General features: G+C 43.7%; 1 protein-coding gene across 3 annotated transcripts in view; it reads right to left on the minus strand.

Annotated features, from left to right (window-relative positions):
- LOC134344159 (N-acylethanolamine-hydrolyzing acid amidase-like) overlaps window positions 1-22,912 on the minus strand; it is a 64,821-nt gene extending 41,909 nt beyond the window's left edge. For all 3 annotated transcript variants that reach the window (XM_063043492.1, XM_063043493.1, XM_063043491.1), the window contains exons 1-8: window positions 22,649-22,912; window positions 19,202-19,366; window positions 13,477-13,603; window positions 6,517-6,607; window positions 4,193-4,269; window positions 3,385-3,557; window positions 2,516-2,578; window positions 2,359-2,425 (exon numbers count right to left, since the gene is read on the minus strand). In XM_063043492.1, coding sequence (XP_062899562.1) covers window positions 2,359-2,425; window positions 2,516-2,578; window positions 3,385-3,557; window positions 4,193-4,269; window positions 6,517-6,607; window positions 13,477-13,603; window positions 19,202-19,366; window positions 22,649-22,827 — 942 coding nt within the window. In that variant the 5' untranslated portion in view covers window positions 22,828-22,912. The remainder of the gene's footprint in view (window positions 1-2,358; window positions 2,426-2,515; window positions 2,579-3,384; window positions 3,558-4,192; window positions 4,270-6,516; window positions 6,608-13,476; window positions 13,604-19,201; window positions 19,367-22,648) is intronic.
- Between the last annotated feature and the right edge of the window lie 408 nt (window positions 22,913-23,320).

The following is a 23,320-nucleotide window of genomic DNA, read 5'->3' on the forward strand; positions in this document are numbered from 1 at the left end:
TGTTGTTGATGGGAATGGCCAGAGTGTTACTTTGCATTGGCTCCTTTTTCTTTTTCCTTAACCATTCTTCCCCTTTCTGACTGTCACACAGTTTTCTGTCTTCTACACAGTGGGTATAACTACCTCTTATCTATCACCCCTTCAGCGTCCTGAATGATCCAGAGTTCATCCAGTTCCAGCTCCAACTCCAACTCGTTAATGCAGATTGTTAGAAGCTGCAGCTGGATGCACTTCTCGCAATAATAGTCGTCAGGGATTCTGGATGTCTCCCTGTCCTCCCACATTCCACAGGAAGATCTTTTCGCTATCCTGCCTGGCATCTCTTCTGTCCTAACTGCGCAGATATAAAGAAGGGAAGAAGAAAAAAAAATTAACCTCAAGCTTTTCTTTTCTCTGACTGAAGCCTCGAAGAGCTAAAGCCTCAAGATCTCCACTGCGCTTGCCCCTGCCTTCCATTAACTTGTTCTTGTTGAGCAATTACAAATGAAGATTAGTCGCTATCCAAAGCTCTACTACGCTGCTGCGACCCACTTGCTGCTGCCTTTTCTACTCGGGCAGTGGACCTGATTGAAATGCCCTCCTCTCAATCTTCCAAAGTCCAGATTGGTCACTGGACAATGCTGTATTATGCGTATAATATATATTTTATTATATATAGTTGTATATCTATGTTAATATATACTATAACAATTCCACCCCACTTGACTTCCTATTCAACAACCAAGAAATATTAAAAACTTTCATCAAAATTCCACCACCTGACATGCCTTCCCTCTCTGCTCCTTTCAGAATTCTGAAGGGATGGTTCACTTTCTGGCTTCCTAGTCCATTCTTCCATCTTGAACAGCCACTCATCTTCTCAAGATTCTTCCTGTGCAACCTTAGAAGATGCAGCACCTGCTTCCTACCATCAGGGGACCCAACAGTCCTTGAAAGTGAAGCAGTGATTGAATTACATTTCTTCCAATCCAATGCATTGCATCTGGTGCTCACTACATGGTCTGCTCTACACTGGAGAAACCTAACACAGTTCTGTTCCCATCACTCTATGGGTTTGCTCCAGATGCTCTGCTTTCTTTCCACATCAAAAGATGTACTAGTTTCAATTGCCACTATAGGTTGTCCCTTATATATAGGTGAGTGTCAAAATCTGAGAGGGATCTGAGGGGAATAAAATTGGATTAATGTAGGATTGATATAAACAGATCCCTGAAGGTTAGCACAGACTCCGTGTGCTGCAAGGCCTATTGATATGATTTACGATACTGAGACAATCCAATCCATCATATTCATTGCACTTCCTTTACTAAAAGTCCATGTGTACAAATAGGAATAAGATACTCCCAATCCCGGACATGGGTGGGGGGGTGGAGATACATCTCTACCAAAAAAGGAGTAAGGTGCTCCAACCCTCCACCAACTTGCAGGTCACCCTTGGGCAAGGTGAAGCACCTGATCAGCCCCCGATCAGGGTCACAAGAATCCATGGGAGCAGGTGGTGGATGGCGATATGAACAGCTGGTTCATATCACAAGTGCTAATTATGTGATCACTGACACTAGGCAGATGATCTCTGAATCTACTGATCATGGCTGGAGGCACCTGTCTTGTAGAGGCTCTGCCCAGAAGGCGGCAATGGCAAGCCACTTCTGTAGAAAAATTTGGCAAGAACAATCATGGTCACCATGATCACCTATATCACACAACAGGCCACATAATGATGATAATGAATCCCAGTCAATCTAAGAATATGAGGCAATGATCCAGAGGTGTGGCAGTTTGAGAATTTGAGTTCAGTTTAAAAGAAATTGAAGTAAAAAGCAGGAAGCAACAAAAATGACAATGGAACTTTCAAACCCAAACTGGTTCACCAAATCAGGTTAGGGCAGCTAATCCACTGTCCTTATTTGGTCTGGCCAACTCCATCACTGCCTTCAAAAATGGCCAAAACAAAAAGACAACAAATATTGCTTCAAGGGGGAAACTTAACACCACTTCCTCAGAGCAACCAAAGATGGACAATAATTGTTGGTCTTGACAATGGCATCCACATATCAAATACAAGTAAAATTGGTCTCTGTCTTGAACAGCATCATAAATAATAATGCCAGAGGAAGGAATCAGAGGACATTCTGTACCTGGGGGTCAAAAACTACAAGGTAAAAGTAATAAAAATTCACAAAAAGGAAATGATCCAAGTAGTACAATTTATACAAGTACTCCTTTTGGAAGTCACAACCCCAGCCTATGCTTTAATTTCCTTTCACCTTTGATTGACATGCGTGTTCACAATAATTAACATTCACCCCTCATCTTGGACTCTAATAATAAATAGAGTTGGATTCCACTGGGACTCACCTTGAACAGTGTATTTAGATTGATGTTCTTCTGCGTTGTAGCATTTAGAGCACGAATGGTTGGTGTCCTTGAGAAAACAAAACAAATATGTAAATGCAAAAGCTGTATCAGATGGGTGTGCAATGATTCAAAGGTTTGAAAGCATGGGAATGTTCACCTTCTGTCATCCGATGGAGGTGGAGGTTTCCAATGATCGTAGTTCGTCTCTACCCTGTACCATCTACGTAAATGGGGAGGAAGAAACATAACTTCACCATTCGGAGTTAGATGAATCTAAATAAAAACAACTTATTCACTAATCTGCTGGGAAACAGACCCTGGGTATTAAATTCTCTAAACCTGAACCATTAACACAATGCTTATGGAATATATGAGTGTGCTGCCTTGATAAGACTCCTAACTGTAGCCTGAGCAGCATACCAGGAGATATGGCAAAGATCAACAGCAGACTGGTGTGAGCCCAAGCCAAAAAAGCTGAAATACTATGACCATGACTTCTAATGTTAGAACAGTGAAGATGCACACATGGAACTCTATCTAAAGTCCCTCGAGGTCAGAGGTCTCATGGAGGACGAAGAATGCAGTTTGATTGATGTTTTAAATAGCAAGCTGTCAGAGATGAGGAAAATAAATCTGATAGATCCGTGAGAAGCAATACTTCTTTTCTGACCAGTGAACTTGCAAAATCTAACTGCATGCTAATTTTGTATCTTATGCTAGTGGTTGCTGTGGAGAGTTTTACAGCGGATAGAAGGCATTAAGGTAAATAAAATTCTCACCAAAGTATCAGGAATTAAATTTTATCTGGAAATACGTGTAAAATTCCTCTAAGCTTTACCAGTTTTCAATTGCACAGGCCCTATTTATTTTGGACTTTTGTGAAGGAATTTCTAGAGAAGAATCACCAATTACTTCTAGTAAATATTGCACCTTGCTGGCAGTTCAGCTGAACAAACCATCTAAAAGGAGAATCTCCCCACACATGTTGCCTGAATCTTAGCATTTTTTGCTTTTTTATCCACTTACTGCCCTTTAGTAGACTTCAAAGGCCAGATGTCAACAGGCCCTTCAAGTTTTCTTGTTATAATGACACCTTCATTCGGCTTGACTCCACCTAATATGAAGTACACATTTGCAGTGATGGGAGTATAGGACAACCTCTTCAATGCAGCATGAAAGTCCACAGCTTCTGTAAGAGCCTGAAGAAACAAGAAACACAGACATCTTTTATTATTAGTTTAGAGTTTGTCATTTTCACTCATTGTCAGTTCAATTCCCTCTCCTCATTCCACATTGCTGGCTATGGGTGACTTCATAAGAACATGTTCAATGGTTACAATACTCTTGGTATCATGGCCAGATTTTCAGTAAAGTATAAAAAACATCTAAAAAAAAAAGGACAGTAAAATGCTGGAATAATAAAATACAAGCTATTTCCCCTATTTATCTTGCTCATTGTATTTTATTGCCATTTAAATAAGATAATTCAATAAATTTAAATCTTCTCAGATCAGCTATCAGATCTTACACCATCTGATGTTCTTAGCAGGCTGTAGGTTCAAGTACCTTGAGTGTGTAATCCTGGCTGAAACTTCAGAGTATTACTACAGGAGTGTATCACCCAGGGACTGCTGAACTGTCAATGGTACCATCTTTCTAATGAAATGGTAAGCTAAGCCCCTCGAATTAATTTCAAACAATATGTCAGTATTATTCACAGAAGAGTAAGTGTGTACCTGTCAACCAACATCAGGAAAAGAACTTGCCTTATTGTAAATATATGATGTTGTTCATGAGGCCTTTTTTGTTAATAAAGTCAATGAAAATTACTTACATCTCTAATCACCCAGCTGGGAGAACGATTTCTCTTCAAAAAAGTGGCAATTACATCTTTCCACCGCGCACCTTTAGCTGAAAGGAAATAATAATTACATAGAACTGACTTCAGTGTCATGTAAAGGAGGCTTGTTTGACTATTCAACCTGACATTACATATTAAAATACAAACAGCAAAAACATAACAGCAGAACCACTAAAGTATTGCATTACTGTTTCTTATTTCTGTAAAATACAGTATTGTACTTACTCCTAGCCAAGAACTGAAATATAATTCAAACAGATGGAAAAAGCAGATACCTTACAGTAAAAGGCAGGACCTATGGAAGCACTGATGTACAGAGGGATCTTAGAGTGCAAGTGCATAGTGCCATAGAAGTGGCAACATGTATGATAGGTTAGTGAAGAAGGCATTCAGCATGTTTGCCTTCATTAATAAGGACACTAAGTGTAAAAATCTGAAAGTTATGTTGCATCTGTGCAAAAGTTTAGTCAGGCCACATTTGAGGTATCATAAACATGAGCATCCACATCGAACACATCATCCTCTGCAACTTTTGCCATCTCTAAAGGGATTCTATCACTAAACATATCTTTGTCTCCTCACCCACCCTGCTTTCTGCAGGGATCGCTCCCTCCATGATTCTGTTGTCCAATTCATCCTTCCATGCTAATCTCCCTCCCATCACTTACCCTGCAAGTAGCCTCTCCTATGTTGGTGAGACCCGTTATAAATTAGGGGGCTGCTTCTTTGAGCGCACCCACTCCATCTATCAAAAGCAGAACTACCTGGTGGTCAAACATTTTAATTCTGATTCCCATTCTTGTTCTGACATGTCAATCCATGGCCTCTCTTGCGCCAAGATGAGGGCACCCTCAGGGTGGAGTAGCAATACCTTATATTCCATCTGTGTAACCTCCAAACTGATGGCGTAAGTATTGATTTCTGCATCCAGTAAAAGAAAAATTCCCTCCCCTTCCCCTCTTCTTCTATTTCCCACTCTGGCCTCTTATCTCTTCTCACCTGCCTATCATTTCCCCTGGATCATTTCCTCCTTTCAGTTTTCCAACGGTCCACACTCCTCTCCTATCAGCTTCCTTCCTCTCCAGCCCTTTATCTTTCCTACCCACCCCGGCTTCACCTATTAATGTCTAGCTTATCTTCCTTCCCTTCCCCCTATCTTTTTATTATGGCGTCTTCCCCCTTCCTTTCAGTCCTGTAGAAGGGTGTCAGACCAAAATGTCAACTGGAAATTTGTTTCCATAGATGCTGCTTGATCTGAGTTCCCTCTGGAGTTTGTGTGTGTTGCTTCAAAGTATCATAAATAGTTCTAATCAACATGTTATATGAAGGACGTGAAGGATTTGGTACTGAAGATGTACACAGGATATTGCCTGGATTGGAGTGCGTTGGCTACAAGGAGAGATGGGACAAATTGTGTTGTTTTTGATGGAGCATTAGAAGCTGAGAGGTGACCTAATAGAAGCAAATAAAATTATGAGAAGCATAGATGAGATAGATAGTCAGAGTCCTTTTTCCAGGGAGAAATGTTCAATACCTGTATTGGAGGTCATAGTTTATAGGTGAAAGGGGAAAGTTTCAAAGAAATGTGCAAGGCTTTTTATTTTATACAGAGAATGAAGATATGGCGGAAACGGATATGATGGTAATGTTTCAGAGGCATTTAAACATAATAGGCTGAGAAAAGAGGGCTATGAGACAGTAAAGGCAATGGGATTTGATTAGTTAGGATTATGATTGGCATTGTAGGCCAACAAGCTTGTTCCTGCACTATACCACTTTCTGGTCTATTTTGGTCTCAACGTTCTCAAGACACACAAAGCAGAATTCACTTAACATTTTACAAAATCTATTGGAATTTTGGTAAATCAAGACATATCCACTGAGAGAGAATTGGATAGCTGCCTTCTACAAATAACTGCAGTTTGTTGGAAGAATATCTACTATACACACTAAATTGTTTTGATGTTTTTGACATGACTACATTTAAAAGACAACTACGACCTGAGTGGAAATGTGCAGATCTAGTATTGTTAGTAGCAACTGGAAATAACACCATCTTTATATTTTGACCAATTCTATTAGTTACAACTAATGAAAATCCTCCCACACTGAGAGGAGCGGAAATCCTTTTGGAGCATAATGGAATGAATTCTATTTGGCAACTGGGGCTAATTCATATAACTTTAAACAACTTGTCAAATTTATCAAATACTAGACGAAGTTTATGGTATTGGGTTTACATAGCACTAATTCTAATGAGCAGGTTTATCAAGACAGAGTAACAAAGTTCAACAAACCTCTTGCATTTCCAGTAATGGAAAACTTATTTGGTTTTTGCCCAGTCCATAAACCTACAAAACCAAGGAATGTTGTCCCTGTGTAAACAATCTGAATTTTAAAAAAGGACACAGAGTTAAGACTTTGGCAGCAAGGAAAACAGCATTAAATTGTAGGATACAAGCAATCAGAAAATATATTATCAAAACCAGCTCATCAGCATGTCAGAAAATATTCCAGAATAGACTAAAATAATTATCACAGGAGATGGTCTGAATTAAAAGGAGTGCCAGCAAAAATCGACACGAGTTGAATTACATCTAAGTACACTTTATTCCTCTAGCAAACAAATGGCGACATCGTGTATAAGACCATAAGACATAAAAGCAGAATTAAGCCATTTGGCCCACCAAGTCTACTCTGCCATTCAATCATGGCTGATCCTTTCTTTCTCCTCCTCAACCCCATTTCCCGGCCTTCTCCCCATAACCTTTGATGCCATGTCCAATCAAGAACCTATCAATCTCTGCCTTAAATACACCCAACAGTCTGGCCTCTACGGTGGCACATGGCAACAAATTCCACAAATTCACCACCTTCTTGCTAAAGAAATTTCTCCACATCTCTGTTTTGAATAAACTCCCTCTATCCTGAGGCTGTGCCAGCATGGGAAATATACTTTCTACATCTACTCTGTCTAGGCCTTTCAACATTTGAAAGGTTTCAATGAGATTCTCCTTCATCCTTCTAATTTCCAGCAAGTACAGACCCAGAGCCATCAAACATTCACACACACACACCCCCAGGTGCCAGGGAAGAACAGTCATGTCAGAAGGTCTGGAGGTGGGAGGCCAGGCCCCTCCGCGGGGGCTGTGCCACTTCCACTAGAGAATCCAGGTAAAATGGGCAGGCTTAAGATGATCCACAGAAAAACTACCCGGGATACCTCCAAAGCCCAGCGTAAAAAAACTTAAACCCCGTTTCCAACACGCGGGACAGGCCGTGAGAAGGCGGCCACAGGGAACCGCGATCTCCATCATGACTCACAAACACACATTTCGCCTCCAACACACCCAGCAACAGGCGCAACCGTGGCCGGCCATGCTGCGTCGTGGGCACCGGAGCAGAAGTTATGGCGCTGTCCATAAAAGCCGACCGCCGCTGCGAAGCGTACCGTGGATGTTGGGAGAAACTCTCCCGGCACCCGCAGGGGTTGCCCGAAAACGAGCTCCGCAGAAGAGGACTGAAGGGCCGTCCTCGGGCCCAACATGACCCACGGCAGTCTGTCTGTCCATGCACGGAGAACAGTGCAACCGCTCGCGCAGACCGTCGGCCTGAGGGTGATAAGCCATGGTCCGGTGCAGTTTGACCCCCAGATCACGGACAACCACCCACCAAAGCCCAGACATAAACTGTGTCCCTCGGTCTGAAGAGATATCCGACAGGACGGGAAGGGACGGGACGCGGCACCGAACCGGGCGAACCGCGCTCCACCTCCGCGGCCGAGATGGGACGACAGCGGCACTGCCTCCGGCCAACGTGTCATCCAATCGACGATGGTGAGGTGGTGAGTAAAGCCGCGGGACGGGACTGGACGTTAACGGGCCAACTAAGTCCACATTCACCTGGTCGAAACGCCGCGCAGGGACCGTGAAAGGAGCCTCGGCTCGTTGATGCACGCCACACAAACTTTTCAGTCACCAGTTTCTGCGATGCCCTCCTGCCCGGGTGAGAAAGCCCGTGGATCACATCGAAAACGCACCGCCTGGGTCGCCCCATTGACACATCACACCGTCGTGAATTGCCGCTGTCACCAAAAGCAAGCGCCACCATTTTCAATCTGTGTCTGTCGAACCTGCACGCTCGGGCTCGAAACCCGATCTGCCGCCATCAGAGCGTAGTCCATGCCCAAATGGACAGCACCAGTGAAGGGCCAGGAATGGCAGTCAGTCAGCCACGAGGTTACGCTTCCCCATGAGACTCTGGGTCACCATGGTGAACTCTGAAATAGAAGGATAGTGCTGCTGTTGAGCAGACCAAAGGTCAGAGACTTTAGCCATGGCAAATGTTAGGGGCTTATGATCCACGAAAGTCGTAAATGGACGGCCCTCTAGGAGAAAACAAAAATGCCGCTCTGCCAAGTACAGGCCAAGAAGCTTGCGGTGGAATGTGCTGTACTTGTGCTCGCAGGGGCAAAGCTGACGGCTAAAAAAGGCAAGAGGCTGCCAAACGGCGTTGGCCAACTGCTCATGCATTGCGCAATCTGACACATCTACAGTGAGAGCCACCGGTGTGTCTGGGAGGGATTAGCCAGCAGTGTTGCATTACACAATGCCTGCTTAGTATCTGAGAACACCTTGGACCTTTCCTATATCCAGTCCATGACATGCTTGGCTGCTCTGCCCTTAAGGGCCTCACAAGAGCTGAGCCGCTGTGGGGACAAAACGGTGATAAAAATTCACCATGCCCAAAAACTCCTGCAGGGCCTTAACGGTGACTGGCCAAGGGAAGCGCTTTATGGCCTCAACTTTAGCCGGCAGGGGAACTGCCCCTGCTGCATTGATGTGGTGTCTGAGGAAATTGACCATGGACAGTCCAAACTGGCACTTCGCCGGGTTGACGATAAGACCATGCTGACTAAGGTGTTCAAAAAAGGGTTCTCAAGTGTTAGAGATTTTCATCCCTAGAAGAGCTGGCTACGAAAATGTCATCTAGGTTAACAAACAGGAATGGCAAATCCCTGAGAACATTGTCCATGAGGTGCTGAAAGGTCTGGGCCACATTCTTCAGCCCAAATGGAATTCAAAGGAACTCAAACAAATCAAACAGTGTAATAATGGTGGTTTTAGGTGATAACCATGAACGAGGTCCACCTTTGAGAAAATAATTTTCCCTTCCAGGCAGGCAGAGAACTCCTGGATGTGCGGGATTGGGTATCGGTCAGGGGTTGTGATGTCATTGAGGTGGCGGTAATCGCCACATAGACAGCACTCACCCCTCCTGCCTTTCACATGACATGGAGGGGGGAAGCCCATAGACTGCTGGACTGCCTGACGATGCCCAGGCTCTCCATGCCGTCAAATTCAGCCTTGGCGACAGCTACCTTCTCTGGATTGTGCCGCCTGTGTGAACGGGCTGGCCGGTGGTGAGGATGTGGTGCTCTACCCTATATTTAGCGGTGGAGGAGAAGGTGGGGTCAGTCAGGTCTGGGAACTCAGCAAGGAGGCCGAGGAAGTCGTCAGAGGCGGAAAGGATGCTGGACAACTTCGAAGTGCCGGTGGGGCTGAGTGTGCTGGAGAGGGAGTAGAAAGTTTCTGCGTTGATGAGGCACCGGTTCTGGACAAAAACGAGAAGGCTGTTGGCACAGAGTAAGTCGGCCCCCAGCTGGGGTGTAGACACTGCTGCCAACAAAAATTCCAGCACTACTTCTACCCTCTGAAGCACAACGCCATCTCACACTTACCAAAAGTCCTGATGGCACTGCTATTCGTAGCCTCAAGAGACGGTCCATATTCCCCAGTTCCTATGTCCAATTTCGATGTGGGCAGGACGCTCACCTGAGCGCCTGTGTCACAGAGGAAATGGTGCCCAGAAACAGAGTCTGTAACAAATAACAAACTGCCTGACCTGCCGATGTCCATAGCAGCTAACGGGCACCGGCTGTTCTGTTTCCCAACTCCTTGAACCTGCAGGGTGTGTGGCATTTCTTAGCTCTTGTCCCAAACCTTGTGTTGTGGAAACAGGGTAGGAGACCATCGTTGAGCCACAACGAATGTCTCATGATCAGGTGGTAGCAAGACAGTGAATACGGCCGGCTCCGTGGTCGCATAGGCCCTCTTGGTGACAAAAAACACCTTGTTAGTCTCTCTCACTACAGCTCGGAGGTCTTTGAGGGGAGAGCCACCCAGAGCCAATTGGACCTCGCCTGGTAGTTGTTGCAGGAAAAGCTCTCTGAAGATGAAACACAGCTGATGTCCACCAAGGAGGGACAACATCTGGAAAATCAACTTTGACGGCTTGGAGTCGCCTAAGCCGGGCAGTGAGAGGAGCCGACAGGCGCACTCAGACTTGGAAAGTTTAAAAGTCTCCAGAAGGAGTTGCTTAAGGGTCTTGTACCTGCCGACATCTAGGAGGTGCTGCAGGACGCTCATCACTCTGGTCTCCATAGAGTTATCTAACGCTGCGACATCTTCGTAATATTTTGTGTCATTTTGCGAGATTCCCTGCACTGTAAACTGGGCCTTTGCCTGAGCGAACCAACTGACAGCATGTTCCTGCCAGAATTCAGGAACCTTGAGAGCAACAGGGTTTGTGGTCATGATTGTAAAATGAGCGAAATCACTCCAGAATCGTCCGGAGGAGCATCGGGGTCACCAATGTGATAAGAAAACCCCACCCCCAAAACTTAATAATGTACAACATAACACGTAACATACACAGCGAACTTAATCCTTAACAGTCTGGGTGAATTCTGCCTGATGAAATTAAGGAGTCTCTACAATATCATATTAACATTAAGTTTTATAATATTTTGGTATTTATCTATTTCTATCTCTGCAACTATGAAACTATAAGTATAACAATTTCCAGCTAAACAAATTCACGCTTATAAGCATTTTAACAACAAAAAGATTATCTTAATTCTATATATGATGGTGTTAACCATGCTAAACAAATAAACCTGAGATGAAATTGAGATTTGCAAGAAAGGATTCTACAGATATGTCAAGACCAGGATTGCAAGGGACAAAATTGGTCAGAATGGTAACCTATACGTGGAGGCAAAAGGGATTGGGGAGATCTTAAATGGATTTTTTGCATCTGTATTTACTCGGGATATGGATACAGAGTCTTCAGGAGTGAGGTAAACAACAGTCATGGACGCAATACTAATTACAGAGGAGGAGATGTTTGCTGTCTCGAGGCAAATTAAGGTAAACAAATTTCCAGGGCCTGACAAGATATTCACTCAGACCCTGTGGGAGGCAAGTGCAGAAATTGCAGGGGCCCTAGCAGAGATATTTAAGTCATCCTTTGTGATGGCTGAGGTACCAGAAGATTTGAGGATAGTTAATGTTATTCCGCTGTTTAAGAAAGGCTCTAAAAATAAACCAGGAAGTTATAGACCAATAAACCTTACATCAGTATGGGAAAGTTATTGGAAGGTATTCTATGGGACTGGATTTATGAGTATTTGGATAGACAGGGACTGATTAAGGATAGTCCCCATGGCTTTGCATGGTAGGTCCTGTCTAAACAACCTTATAGAGTTTTTCAAGGAAGTTACCTGGAAAGTTGATGAAGGCAAGGCAGTGGATGTTGCCTATATGGACTTTAGCAAGGCATCTGACAAGGTCCTGCTTGGGAGGTTGATCAGGAAGGTTCAGTCACTTAGCATTCAGGATGAGGTAGTAAATTGGATTAGACATTGGCTTTCAGCAGAAGCCAGAGAGTGGTAGTAGATGGTTGCCTCTGACTGGAGGCCTGTGACAAGTGGAGTGCCGCAGGGATTGGTGCTGGGTCCGTTGTTTATCAACAACCTGGATGATAATGTGGCTAATGGGATCAGAAATTTACAGATGTCACCAGTATTTGGGGTGTAGGGGACACCGAGGAAGACTATCAGAGCTTGCAGCGAGATCTGAACCAGCTGGAAAAATGGGCTGAAAAACGGCAGATGGAATTTAATGCAGACAAGTGTGAGGTTTTGCTCTTCGGTAGGACCAACTAGGGTAGATCTTACACAGTGAATGGTAGGGCACTGAGGAATGTGGTAACACAGGGAGATCTAGAAAAACAGGTCAATAATTCATTGAAAGTGACAGCACAGGTAAATACATTTGTAAAGAAAGCTTATGGCACATTGGCCTTCGTAAATCAAAGTACTGAGTACAGGAGATGGGATGTTATGTTGAAGTTGTATAAGACATTGGTGAGGCCTAATTGAGAGTATTGTGTGTAGTTTTGGTCACCTACCTACAGAAAAGATATAAATAAGTTTGAAGGAGTACAGAGAAAATTTACAAGGGTGTTGCTGGGTCTGGAGGACCTGAGTTATAAGGAAAGATTGAACAGGTTAGGATTTTATTCCTTGGAATGTAGAAGACAGAGAGGAGATTTGATAGAGGTATACAAAATTATGAGGGGTATAGATAGGGTAAATGCAAGTAGGCTTTTTCCACTGAGGGTGGGACTACAACTAGAGGTCATGGGTTAAGTGTGAAAGGTCAGAAGTTTAAGGGGAACAAGAGGGGAAACTTCTTCACTCAGAGGGTCATGAGAGTGTGTAATGAACTGTTAGTACAAGTGGTGCATGTGAGCTCAATTTCAATGTTTAAGAGAATTTGGATAGGTACATAGATGGGAGGGGTGTGGAGGGTTGATGGGACTAGACAGTTTAAATGGTTCGACATGCACTAAATGGGCAAAAGGGCCTGTTTTTGTGCTGTACTTTTCTATGATTTCTATTACAGATCAGTTGATCAGATTCAATGACCACAAGGTAACAGTGTGGTATTAACAGCGCAATATTTTCAGACTACTCAAATTTAAGTTGATTTGTATTTATATTTTAATATGAGCAGCACACACATAATGCTGCAGGAACTCAGCAGGCCAGGCAGTATCCAGGAAAAGAGTACAGTCGACATTTCGGGCCGAAACGTCAACTCTTTTCCTAGATGCTGCCTGGCCTGCTGAGTTCCTCCAGCATTTTGTGTGTGTTGCTCGGATTTCCAGCATCTGCAGATCTTGTTTATATTTTATTACTTGGTTTAACATTACAAAATAAATTCTTATTGTTTCAATGTCTTATCACTGGAAACAGAGCTAGCTTTTCTACGGATAAGCACAGAAATATTCAAAATATTAGAAAATTGGAAACACAGATTTTATCCCACTATGTCAAATCTGGATATTCCAGCAATTTAAAAGGTTACATTTCTTTTCTATTTATTGTTGTAATTAATGTATACACTTACCTGACCGCTGCATACAAATTGTACATCAACTGTGGTAGACCTTAAAATATCAGTAAATGCGTAGTCCATATTTCTACCGTGGTAAATCTTTCCTCTTGAGTCTTGTGCGACAATACTGGTGCAATATCTGCAAGCAGGGACATGAGTTACACATCAGTTCAAAGACACATCTGCTGGTATTGTCCAAAACTTGGGCTTGTAGCTTCTCCTATTGCTTGCTTTCCCCCTGTATGTTGGTGAAATCCTGGAGAGTGATTACAAGACAACAGTTCATCATATCAGGCCTCAGCTGACATGCAATTGAAGCTGCTCCCCCAGAGCTCTGAACTTTGAGATGCTTTGACAGAAGACAAGGATGAGAATTACCTCATAACCTGTCAGAGCTGTTGAAGAATTTAAGTTGTTTTTGTTTCTGATATTCAGAGACATTTAAAAACTACCAAACTATTAATTAATAACAGCAAAGAACATAGAATAGTACAGCACAGTACAGGCCCTTCGGCCCACAATGTTGTGCTGACCCTCAAACCCTGCCTCCCATATAAGCCCCCACCTTAGATTCCTCCATATACCTGTCTAGTAGTCTCTTAAACTTCACTAGTGTATCTGCCTCCACCACTGACTCAGGCAGTGCATTCCACGCACCAACCACTCAGAGTAAAAAACCTTCCTCTAATATCCCCCTTGAACTTCCCACCCCTTACCTTAAAGCCATGTCCTCTTGTATTGAGCAGTGGTGCCCTGAGGAAGAGGCGCTGGCTATCCACTCTATCTATTCCTCTTATTATCTTATACACCTCCATCATGTCTCCTCATCCTCCTTCTCTCCAAAGAGTAAAGCCCTAGCTCCCTTAATCTCTGATCATAAAGCATACTTTCTAAACCAGGCAGCATCCTGGTAAATCTCTTCTGTACCCTTTCCAATGCTTCCACATCCTTCCTATAGTGAGGTGACCAAAACTGGACACAATACTCCAAGTGTGGCCTAACCAGAGTTTTATAGAGCTGCATCATTACATCGCGACTCTTAAACTCTATCCCTCAACTTATGAAAGCTAACACCCCATAAGCTTTCTTAACTACCCTATCCACCTGTGAGGCAACTTTCAGGGATCTGTGGACATGTACCCCCAGATCCCTCTGCTCCTCCACGCTACCAAGTATCCTGCCATTTACTTTGTACTCTGCCTTGGAGTTTGTCCTTCCAAAGTGTACCACCTCACACTTCTTCGGGTTGAATTCCATCTGCCACGTCTTAGCCCACTTCTGCACCCTATCAACGTCTCTCTGCAATCTTTGAATCCTCTACACTACCTACAACACCACCAACCTTTGTGTCGTCTGCAAACTTGCCAACCCACCCTTCTACCCCCACAGGTCGTTAATAAAAATCACGAAAAGTAGAGGTCCCAGAACAGATCCTTGTGGGACACCACTAGTCACAATCCTCCGATCTGAATGTACTCCCTCCACCACCACCCTCTGCCTTCTGCAGGCAAGCCAATTCTGAATCCACCTGGCCAAACTTCCCTGGATCCCATGCCTTCTAACTTTCTGAATAAGCCTACCGTGTGGAACCTTGTCAAATGCCTTACTAAAATCCATATAGATCACATCCACTGCACTACCCTCATCTATATGCCTGGTCACCTCCTCAGGCTTGTTAGACACGATCTGCCCTTCACAGAGCCATGCTGACTGTCCCTGATCAGACCATGATTCTCTAAATGCCTATAGATCCTATCTCTAAGAATCTTTTCCAACAGCTTTCCCACCACAGACGCAAGGCTCACTGGTCTATAATTACCCGGATTATCCCTACTACCTTTTTTGAACAAGGGAACAACATTCGCCTCCCTCCAATCCTCCGGTACCATTCCCGTGGACAACGAGGACATAAAGATCCTAGCCAGAGGATCAGCAATCTCTTCTCTCGCCTCGTGGAGCAGCCTGGGGAATATTCCGTCAGACCCCGGGGACTTACCTGCCCCAATGTACTTTAACAACTCCAACACCTCCTCTCCCTTAATATCAGCATGCTCCAGAACATCAACCTCACTCATATTGTCCTCACCATCATCAAGTTCCCTCTCATTGGTGAATACCGAAGAGAAGTATTCATTGAGGACCTCGCTCACTTCCACAGCCTCCAGGCACATCTTCCCACCTTTATCTCTAATCGGTCCTACCTTCACTCCTGTCATCCTTTTTTTCTTCACATAATTGAAGAATGCCTTGGGGTTTTCCTTTACCCTACTCGCCAAGGCCTTCTCATGCCCCCTTCTTGCTCTTCTCAGCCCATTCTTGAGCTCCTTTCTTGCTTCCCTATACTCCTCAATAGACCCATCTGATCCTTGCTTCCTAAACCTCATGTATGCTGCCTTCTTCCTCCTGATTAGATTTTCCACCTCACTTGTCACCCATGGTTCATTCACCCTACCATTCTTTATCTTCCTCACCGGGACAAATTTATCCCTTACATCCTGCAAGAGATCTCTAAACATCAACCACATGTCCATAGTACATTTCCCTGCAAAAACGTCATCCCAATTCACACCCGCAAGTTCTAACCTTATAGCCTCATAATTTTCCCTTTCCCAATTAAAAAATTTCCGTCCTCTTTGATTCTACCCTTTTCCATGATAATTATAAAGGCCAGGGAGTGGTGGTCACTGTCCCCCAGATGCTCACCCACTGAGAGATCTGTGACCTGACCCGGTTCATTACCTAGTACTAGATCTAGTATGGCATTCTCCCTGGTCGGCCTGTCCACATACTGTGACAGGAATCCATCCTGGACACACTTAACAAATTCTGCCCCATCTAAACCCTTGGAACTAATCAGGTGCCAATCAATATTAGGGAAGTTAAAGTCACCCATGATAACAACCCTGTTATTTTTGCACCTTTCCAAAATCTGCCTCCCAATGTGCTCCTCTGTATCTCGGCTGCTACCAGGGGACCTATAGAATACCCCCAGTAGAGTAACTGCTCCCTTCCTGTTCCTGACTTCCAGCCATATTGACTCAAAAGAGGATCCTGCTACATTACCCACCCTTTCTGTAGCTGTAATAGTACCCCTGACCAGTAATGCCACCCCTCCTCCCCTTTTTCCACCCTCTCTATCCCTTTTAAAGCACTGAAATCCAGGAATATTGAGAATCCATTCCTGCCCTGGTGCCAGCCAAGTCTCTGTAATGGCCACTACATCATAATTCCATGTATGTATCCAAGTTCTCAGTTCATCACCTTTGTTCCTGATGCTTCTTGCATTGAGGTACACACATTTCAGCCCTTCTACCTTACTGTCTTTACACCGTTTATTCTGCTTCTCTTTCCTCAAAGCCTCTCTGTATGTTAGATCTGGCTTTACTCCATGCACTTCTTTCACTGCTCTATCGCTCTGGGTCCCATCCCCCTCGCAAATTAGTTTAAACCCTCCCGAACCATGCTAGCAAACCTACCTGCAAGGATATTGCTCCTCCTCGAGTTCAGGTGCAACCCATCCAATCTGTACAGGTCCCACCTTCCCCAGAATTGAGATCCCAATGATCTAAAAATCTAAAACCCTGCTCCCTGCACCAACTCCTCAGCCACACATTCAACTGCCATTTCCTCCAATTCTTACCATCACTGTCACATAACACTGGCAGCAATCCTGAGAACGTCACCCTTGAGGTCCTGTTCTTCAGCCTTCTGCCTAATTCCCAAAACTCACACTTCAGGACCTCATCCCTCTTCCTGCCTATGTCGTTGGTCCCAACATGTATCACGACTTCTGGTTGCTTTCCCTCTCGTACCAGGATGTCATGCACCTGGTCAGAGACATCCCGGACCCCGGCACCCAGGAGGCAACAAACCATGCGGGTGTCCTTCTCACATCCACAAAATCTCCTGTCTGCTCCCCTGACTATGGAGTCTCCAATGACGACAGCTCTCCTCTTCTCCGTCCCACCCTTCTGCACCACAGGGTCAGACTCAGTGCCTGAGGCCCTGCCACCGTGGCTCACACCTGGTCGGTTGTCCCCGCCGACAGTATCCAGGACGGTAAACTTATTATTCAGGGGAATGGCTACAGGGGTGCTCTGCACTACCTGTCTGCTCACCTTCGCTTTCCCCCCCTTACTGTCACCCAACGACCTGCTTCCGACAGCCTAGGTGTGACTACCTCCCTGTAGCTCTCATCTACGAATGCCTCATTCTCCCTTATGAGTCAAAAGTCATCCAGCTTCTGCTCCAGATTCCTTACACGGTCTTCCAGATCGCCCAGCCGTATGCACTTCTGGCAGATGTGACTCTGCGGGAGAGGGGCGTTCCCCCAAGACTGCCACATCTCACATGAGAGGCACATCACCGTCTCAGGGGACATTGTAAAAACTAACTGAGAGCTAGCTTGTCCTCCACCTCTTCTCATTGAAGCCTCTCAAGTCAAAGCCTCAAAGCTCCACTCCTTCACTGGCCCACTCACACTCTGGCCATTTCACTTGAGCTATCCCTCTATTTATCTGTTTGAGCTTTTCAAAATGTTTGGTCACCTGACCTCGATTGCCCAATCAGCTGCTTTCTGCTGAGTCTGAGCTATTCAAATCTTGAGTGTCTAATTAACGGCTTACTGCTGATCTATTCAAATCTTGATTGACTTGATTGCACAGACCAATTGCCAAAACTGCCAGTACTATGTACTACGTAAAACAGTGCACTAAAAATACAAAAGATATCCACAAGTCTTTGCAATCAGAATTTCCTTATTTTGCAGGCTGAGCTCAAGACAGGCTGGGAGGTGAGGGCAGTATACTGTTACTGAGAACATGAGACTCCAAGCCGGAGACACAAAGCCTGGCATAAGCTTGGAGAAGAATGTTTCTTCAGGGAATCCAACTAAAATTAAGGTTTACCACTAGACTTCAGGTGGAAACAATTGACAGAGCTTAGTGACTAATGTGGCAATATCTGTTGCTCAGTAATCTCTGGATAATTTCAGGACTTACTTCACAGTGAATGGCCATAGTCTGGTGGTTCGCTTTGGAATTCTGGTCAGAGCCAGCAAGATTCACCTCAGTCACCAAGGTAATACCTGAAACCCTTCACCTGGATGCACGAACTGAAGGAGATATTAGGATGACTAGTCAGAAGGCAGTCCAAAGAGGTGGGTTTAATAAAAAGATCTTAAAGGAGATGAGGATGCTGAAATGTCTGGGTAGAATATGCAACTAATGCTGGGGTTGGAGAGAATATTGCACACCAGGAGTCCAATAGAGGCGAGTGTCTATTTTACTCACTGTCCCAGATCCCATTTTGCTTTGGGAACTCAGAACTACTTTTCTGTAAGCTTGCCAGTAAAAGGATGAGGAAAGTAAGTAATAGTCGCTTATTGTTCGATTCAGTGTTATCTTATCATTGCTGTTAATCCATTTACTGTATATGAAATAGGTTAATGCTGGTGTTAACATAATACCATTTGAAGATCTATGGCAGCCTAGAGCTCATAATACACCTTTCTTAAACATTACACTGTAGTGTATATTCTCTCAGGCCTTTAGTTTTACCTGATATGCTATAGCTTACCTTTTTATCTGATGTCAACAAAAAAAAATGAGTGACCTAAAATAAATTGTGTCTCAATGTATATTGGTACAACTTGTGGTCTACTCGGATGGCAGTATTTAACTGTATGACCATCCTCATAAAATAAAATAAAGTAGCTAATACCTCAAAGAGCACATACCCAGAAGCTTCATAGGCAAGATTGATAAGAAGTCCTTCTCCAAGGTTTACACCAAGGAATTTACTGATTCCTTCAATTTCTCCTCGATAGGGCTCCGGTAATAAATACTTCAGTATGGGTGCTAGTTGGTTAACAACATTAATCACCCATTTTGGAACAACAGAGCTGTAAGTTAAAAGTACATTTGATTTGAGCATATTTTCATTATTTTTACTAAAAACACAGGTGAGAAATAAGCCTAACAAATAAATAATCATATGAATGTAACAGAACAGCTTTCTCATTTTTCAGCTTTATGCTACCGATAGTAATCTCAATGAAACGTTGCCCACATTCATACTAAACTTTTCTCTTTGCTCTGGTCTAACATTAGGAAAGGTTCACAGCATTGATAGTGATGATTCTACTTGCAGTGTTATGTGTTTAACATATTTAAGTTGTCTATGTTCTCCCAAATTCTCCTCAAAACAATATAAAATATGGACTAAGGGAATATCTATGTGCCAATTGTCTAATAAAGACAAATGTAAAGTACAACATGTTAGCATAAATGTCCTAGAGTGAGGCAAGAGGTAAAAGGTATGAATAATCTGGTCTTCAAAAGTAGATTAGTGGTGACAGCCCATAAAAAGTGAAAATGTAATTATGAGATTTAAATATGGGGCACTGAATATAAAAGCAAGTGGATGATAATTTGAAGACACTTGAGACTGTGCAATTTTGGACATTATATAATGGCAAAGACAATGAAATCAGGTTTTGTTAATTTACTAATCATATCCAAAAATTCAAAAATATTATAGTGAGAGACTTGAAAACTATCGTTATAATCACAAGAATAGCTAGATCCTTTAGTAAGCCCTTCTGGATGTGTTCAATGTGACTAAAAAAGACTTTGAGTGCAAATAGTGAATGGTTATTTCTCCTGGCTGGCAAATTGATAATTAAGCAAGAGACACAAGGGGCTGAAGGTGCTGGAATTTGGAAGGATCTCTACTTGATATGGCAACTGTCCATTTCCCAATGTAAATGCTATCTGACCCTCTGAGTTCCTCTAGTGCTTTATGTATAATTAAGCATACATTTTGAGTGTGGTGCAAAAATCAGTGTACAATCACAAGTGATGATACAGCTAATTAACACCAATTAGCATTTTTCAAGACAAAATAACACCGAATATAAAGAAGAACAGGTTAACTGAAACAGCAATATTGTACTTTTATATCTTCTTTCCAACATAAAATCAAAAGGAGTAAAACTGAGGCTGACCATGAATCAACTACCTTACAGAAGAATTCAATTCAATGTAGATAAATGATTCCATTTCTAATCCTAAATTTATGCTCCCTTTCAATCAATTCACTAATTAATGTAAATAAGAGTTCACTGTTTACCTTCTCACTTTTTCATAATTCTAATTACAATTATCATTGCTCCAGTAATCATTAGCAAAAATCTGCTGGAGGCAGGATCAGGCAACATTTGTGGAGGAAATGGATAGTCAACATTTGTGGATGAGATCCTCCATCACCTTCTCCAGCAATTTGATACTTGCTCCAGATTCCAGCATCTCTGCAGTTGCCTGTTTCAGCATTAGAAAGGTGCATGCTTCTGATAACCTCTCACAATGCTCCACTAGTCAATACTATCAGGGGCTGTGACCTGTAACACATTCAGCAAAAAGGTGGCTCCCCACACATGCAGCCTGTGTTTCTGTTCTGCCCACGCTTGCTGATACAGGCTGGTTCCTTCTTTTTGTTCTTCATACAGCACAGAAACAAATGTTTTCATGCCAACCATTTATACTAGTTCAATGTTCCAGCACTTCACCTGTAGCCATATATGCCTTAACAATTCAATACTCATCTGGGATCGAGAAGATCACTTGGATTCTTGAGGCTTAAAAGAGCATGTGCCGTGTACTTTGCCTTCATTGTCCCCTTGAGCAGTGTGTACCAGATTCCAAGCTCCTTCTGGGTGAAAAGAAATCTTCTTCCAACCTTCTCTAAGTCTCTAACCCCTCATCTTAAACTCGAACCCTCTGGTTTATACACCTCTGCTATGGGGAACACTTTCTTACCATCCACCCTATCTACTGTGTAAGACCATAAAGCATGGAAGCAAATTAGCCATTCAGCCCACCCAGTCCTCTTTGCCATTCCATCATGGCTGAATTATTATCCCTCTCAACACCATTCTTCTGCCTTCTCTCTGTAAACTTTGGTGCGCTAACTAATCAAAGACCTATCAAACTCCGCTTCAAATATATTCAATGACAGCTTCCACAGCTGTCTGTGGCAATGAATTCCACAGACTCCTCCCTGGTTTTTCTAAACTTCAGCGAGTACAGACCCTGAGCCACCAAGACTCCCATGTTTTATTCCGAGAATCATTTTGGTGAATCTCCTTTGCACCGTCTCCAATGCAGGCACATCTCTTCTTAGATATGGGGGGCAAAAACTGCTTACAATACCACTACGGTCTGACCATTGTCTTAAAAAGCATCCCCATCACATCCTTGCTTTTATAAAGGCCTGAACAGATTAGATATGGCAAAGTTATTTCCCATGGTAGGGGATTCTAGGACAAGAGGGCATGACGTCAGGACTGAAGGATGTCCATTTAGAACAGAGATGCGGAGAAATTACTTTAGTCAAAGGATGGTAAATCTGTGGAATTTGTTACCATGAACGGCTGTGGAGGCCAAGTCACTGGGTGTATTTAAGGCAGAGGTAGACAGATTCTTGATTAGCCATGGCATCAAAGGGTATGAGATGAAGGCAGGGGAGTGGGGATGACTGGAAGAATTGGATCAGCCCATGATTGAATGATGGAACAGACTCGATGGGCCGAATGGCTTACTTCTGCTCCTATATCTTATGGTCTTATATTCTAGTCCTCCTGAAATGAATGCTAATATTGCACCTATTAAACGCACTGGAATCCACCCTCATACTTCTGGTAACTCCAGTTATCCGGTCCTCACGCTCCAGTGAAACGATTTCCCACGCTCCCTTTAAACTTGCGAGGAAAATTTAAATTCTGTTCTGTAATATCTTAAAGTGCAGAGTTAAAAATGTGTTGGGGTATTTAATAAGAACATTCACATTAGCCCCCAGAATGCTGGGTTAACGGAGTTTTAACAATGTTTTATAAAGTTTTAACATACCCTCTCTGCTCTTCTATGCTCCAGTAAAGTGGTATCGGGATTATCTTCCTAACCACTTTATCTACCTGTGCTGCTGCCTTCCTGAGATCCTTGGACTTCGTCCCTTATTACTTAACATTTCGTAAGTTGCTGTCACTCATTGCTAGTGCCCTAATGTCCCTCAAAGTGCGTCACCTCATCATTTCTCAACATATTTTACCTGCGGCTGCAAGAGGGGCGGGGGGAGAGGGAGGAGGGGGGGTCCTGCCTTTGCCTGTGGTCGTGCTAGGCTTACCCACCGGACGACTTGTTGCATGTAATTCCTCAGCTGGGCAGCGTCGTATTTTCGGAGCACCGGCTCCCAGCGCTGGCTGGGCGTCACGTCCAGGCTCACGTTAAAACGCGGGGTTGGCGAATCGCCCCTCGCTGCAGCCAACAAGCCCAACAGTAGCAACAGTAACTGCACGGACACATGCATCTCGCTTAGCAGTTGTTGGAGCGAAGACAGAGCGGTTGAAACTTAAATAGGGAACAGCTACCGTACTCAGCACCCACAACAGGAAGTCCAGCCTCCTCCTGGTAAACTCAGAAATAACCGAACCATCACCCCGGAGCAAGAACTTTGCACCATCTTCATGTGTTTCCCCAACAGATCATCGCTGGCTCTGCAGAGAGTGCACTCTGCTAACGAGGACCCTCCCTAGTAAATTCTCCTGTACAGGCTCCCTTGGCCCATTTAGATCTGCACAGTATACATACACCCAGGAAGGTAGGAGAGTGAGATGTTCTACAATTAGACTAGAGCTAGGAATGTATGTTCAGATTATTTGATTACTCCAAAATTGGATAAGAAACAGGAACTGAAATCCATGGCGCTCCTGAAGCCAGTTCTGCTATTCAGTAATTTCACAGCTGGTACAGTCTTGGCCTCAGAAACACAATACTCCTCTCCCCAGTCTCTTTGACTCTCT

Source organism: Mobula hypostoma, chromosome 3 (genome assembly GCF_963921235.1).
Source record: "Mobula hypostoma chromosome 3, sMobHyp1.1, whole genome shotgun sequence".
Taxonomy (NCBI): Eukaryota; Metazoa; Chordata; class Chondrichthyes; order Myliobatiformes; family Myliobatidae; genus Mobula; species Mobula hypostoma.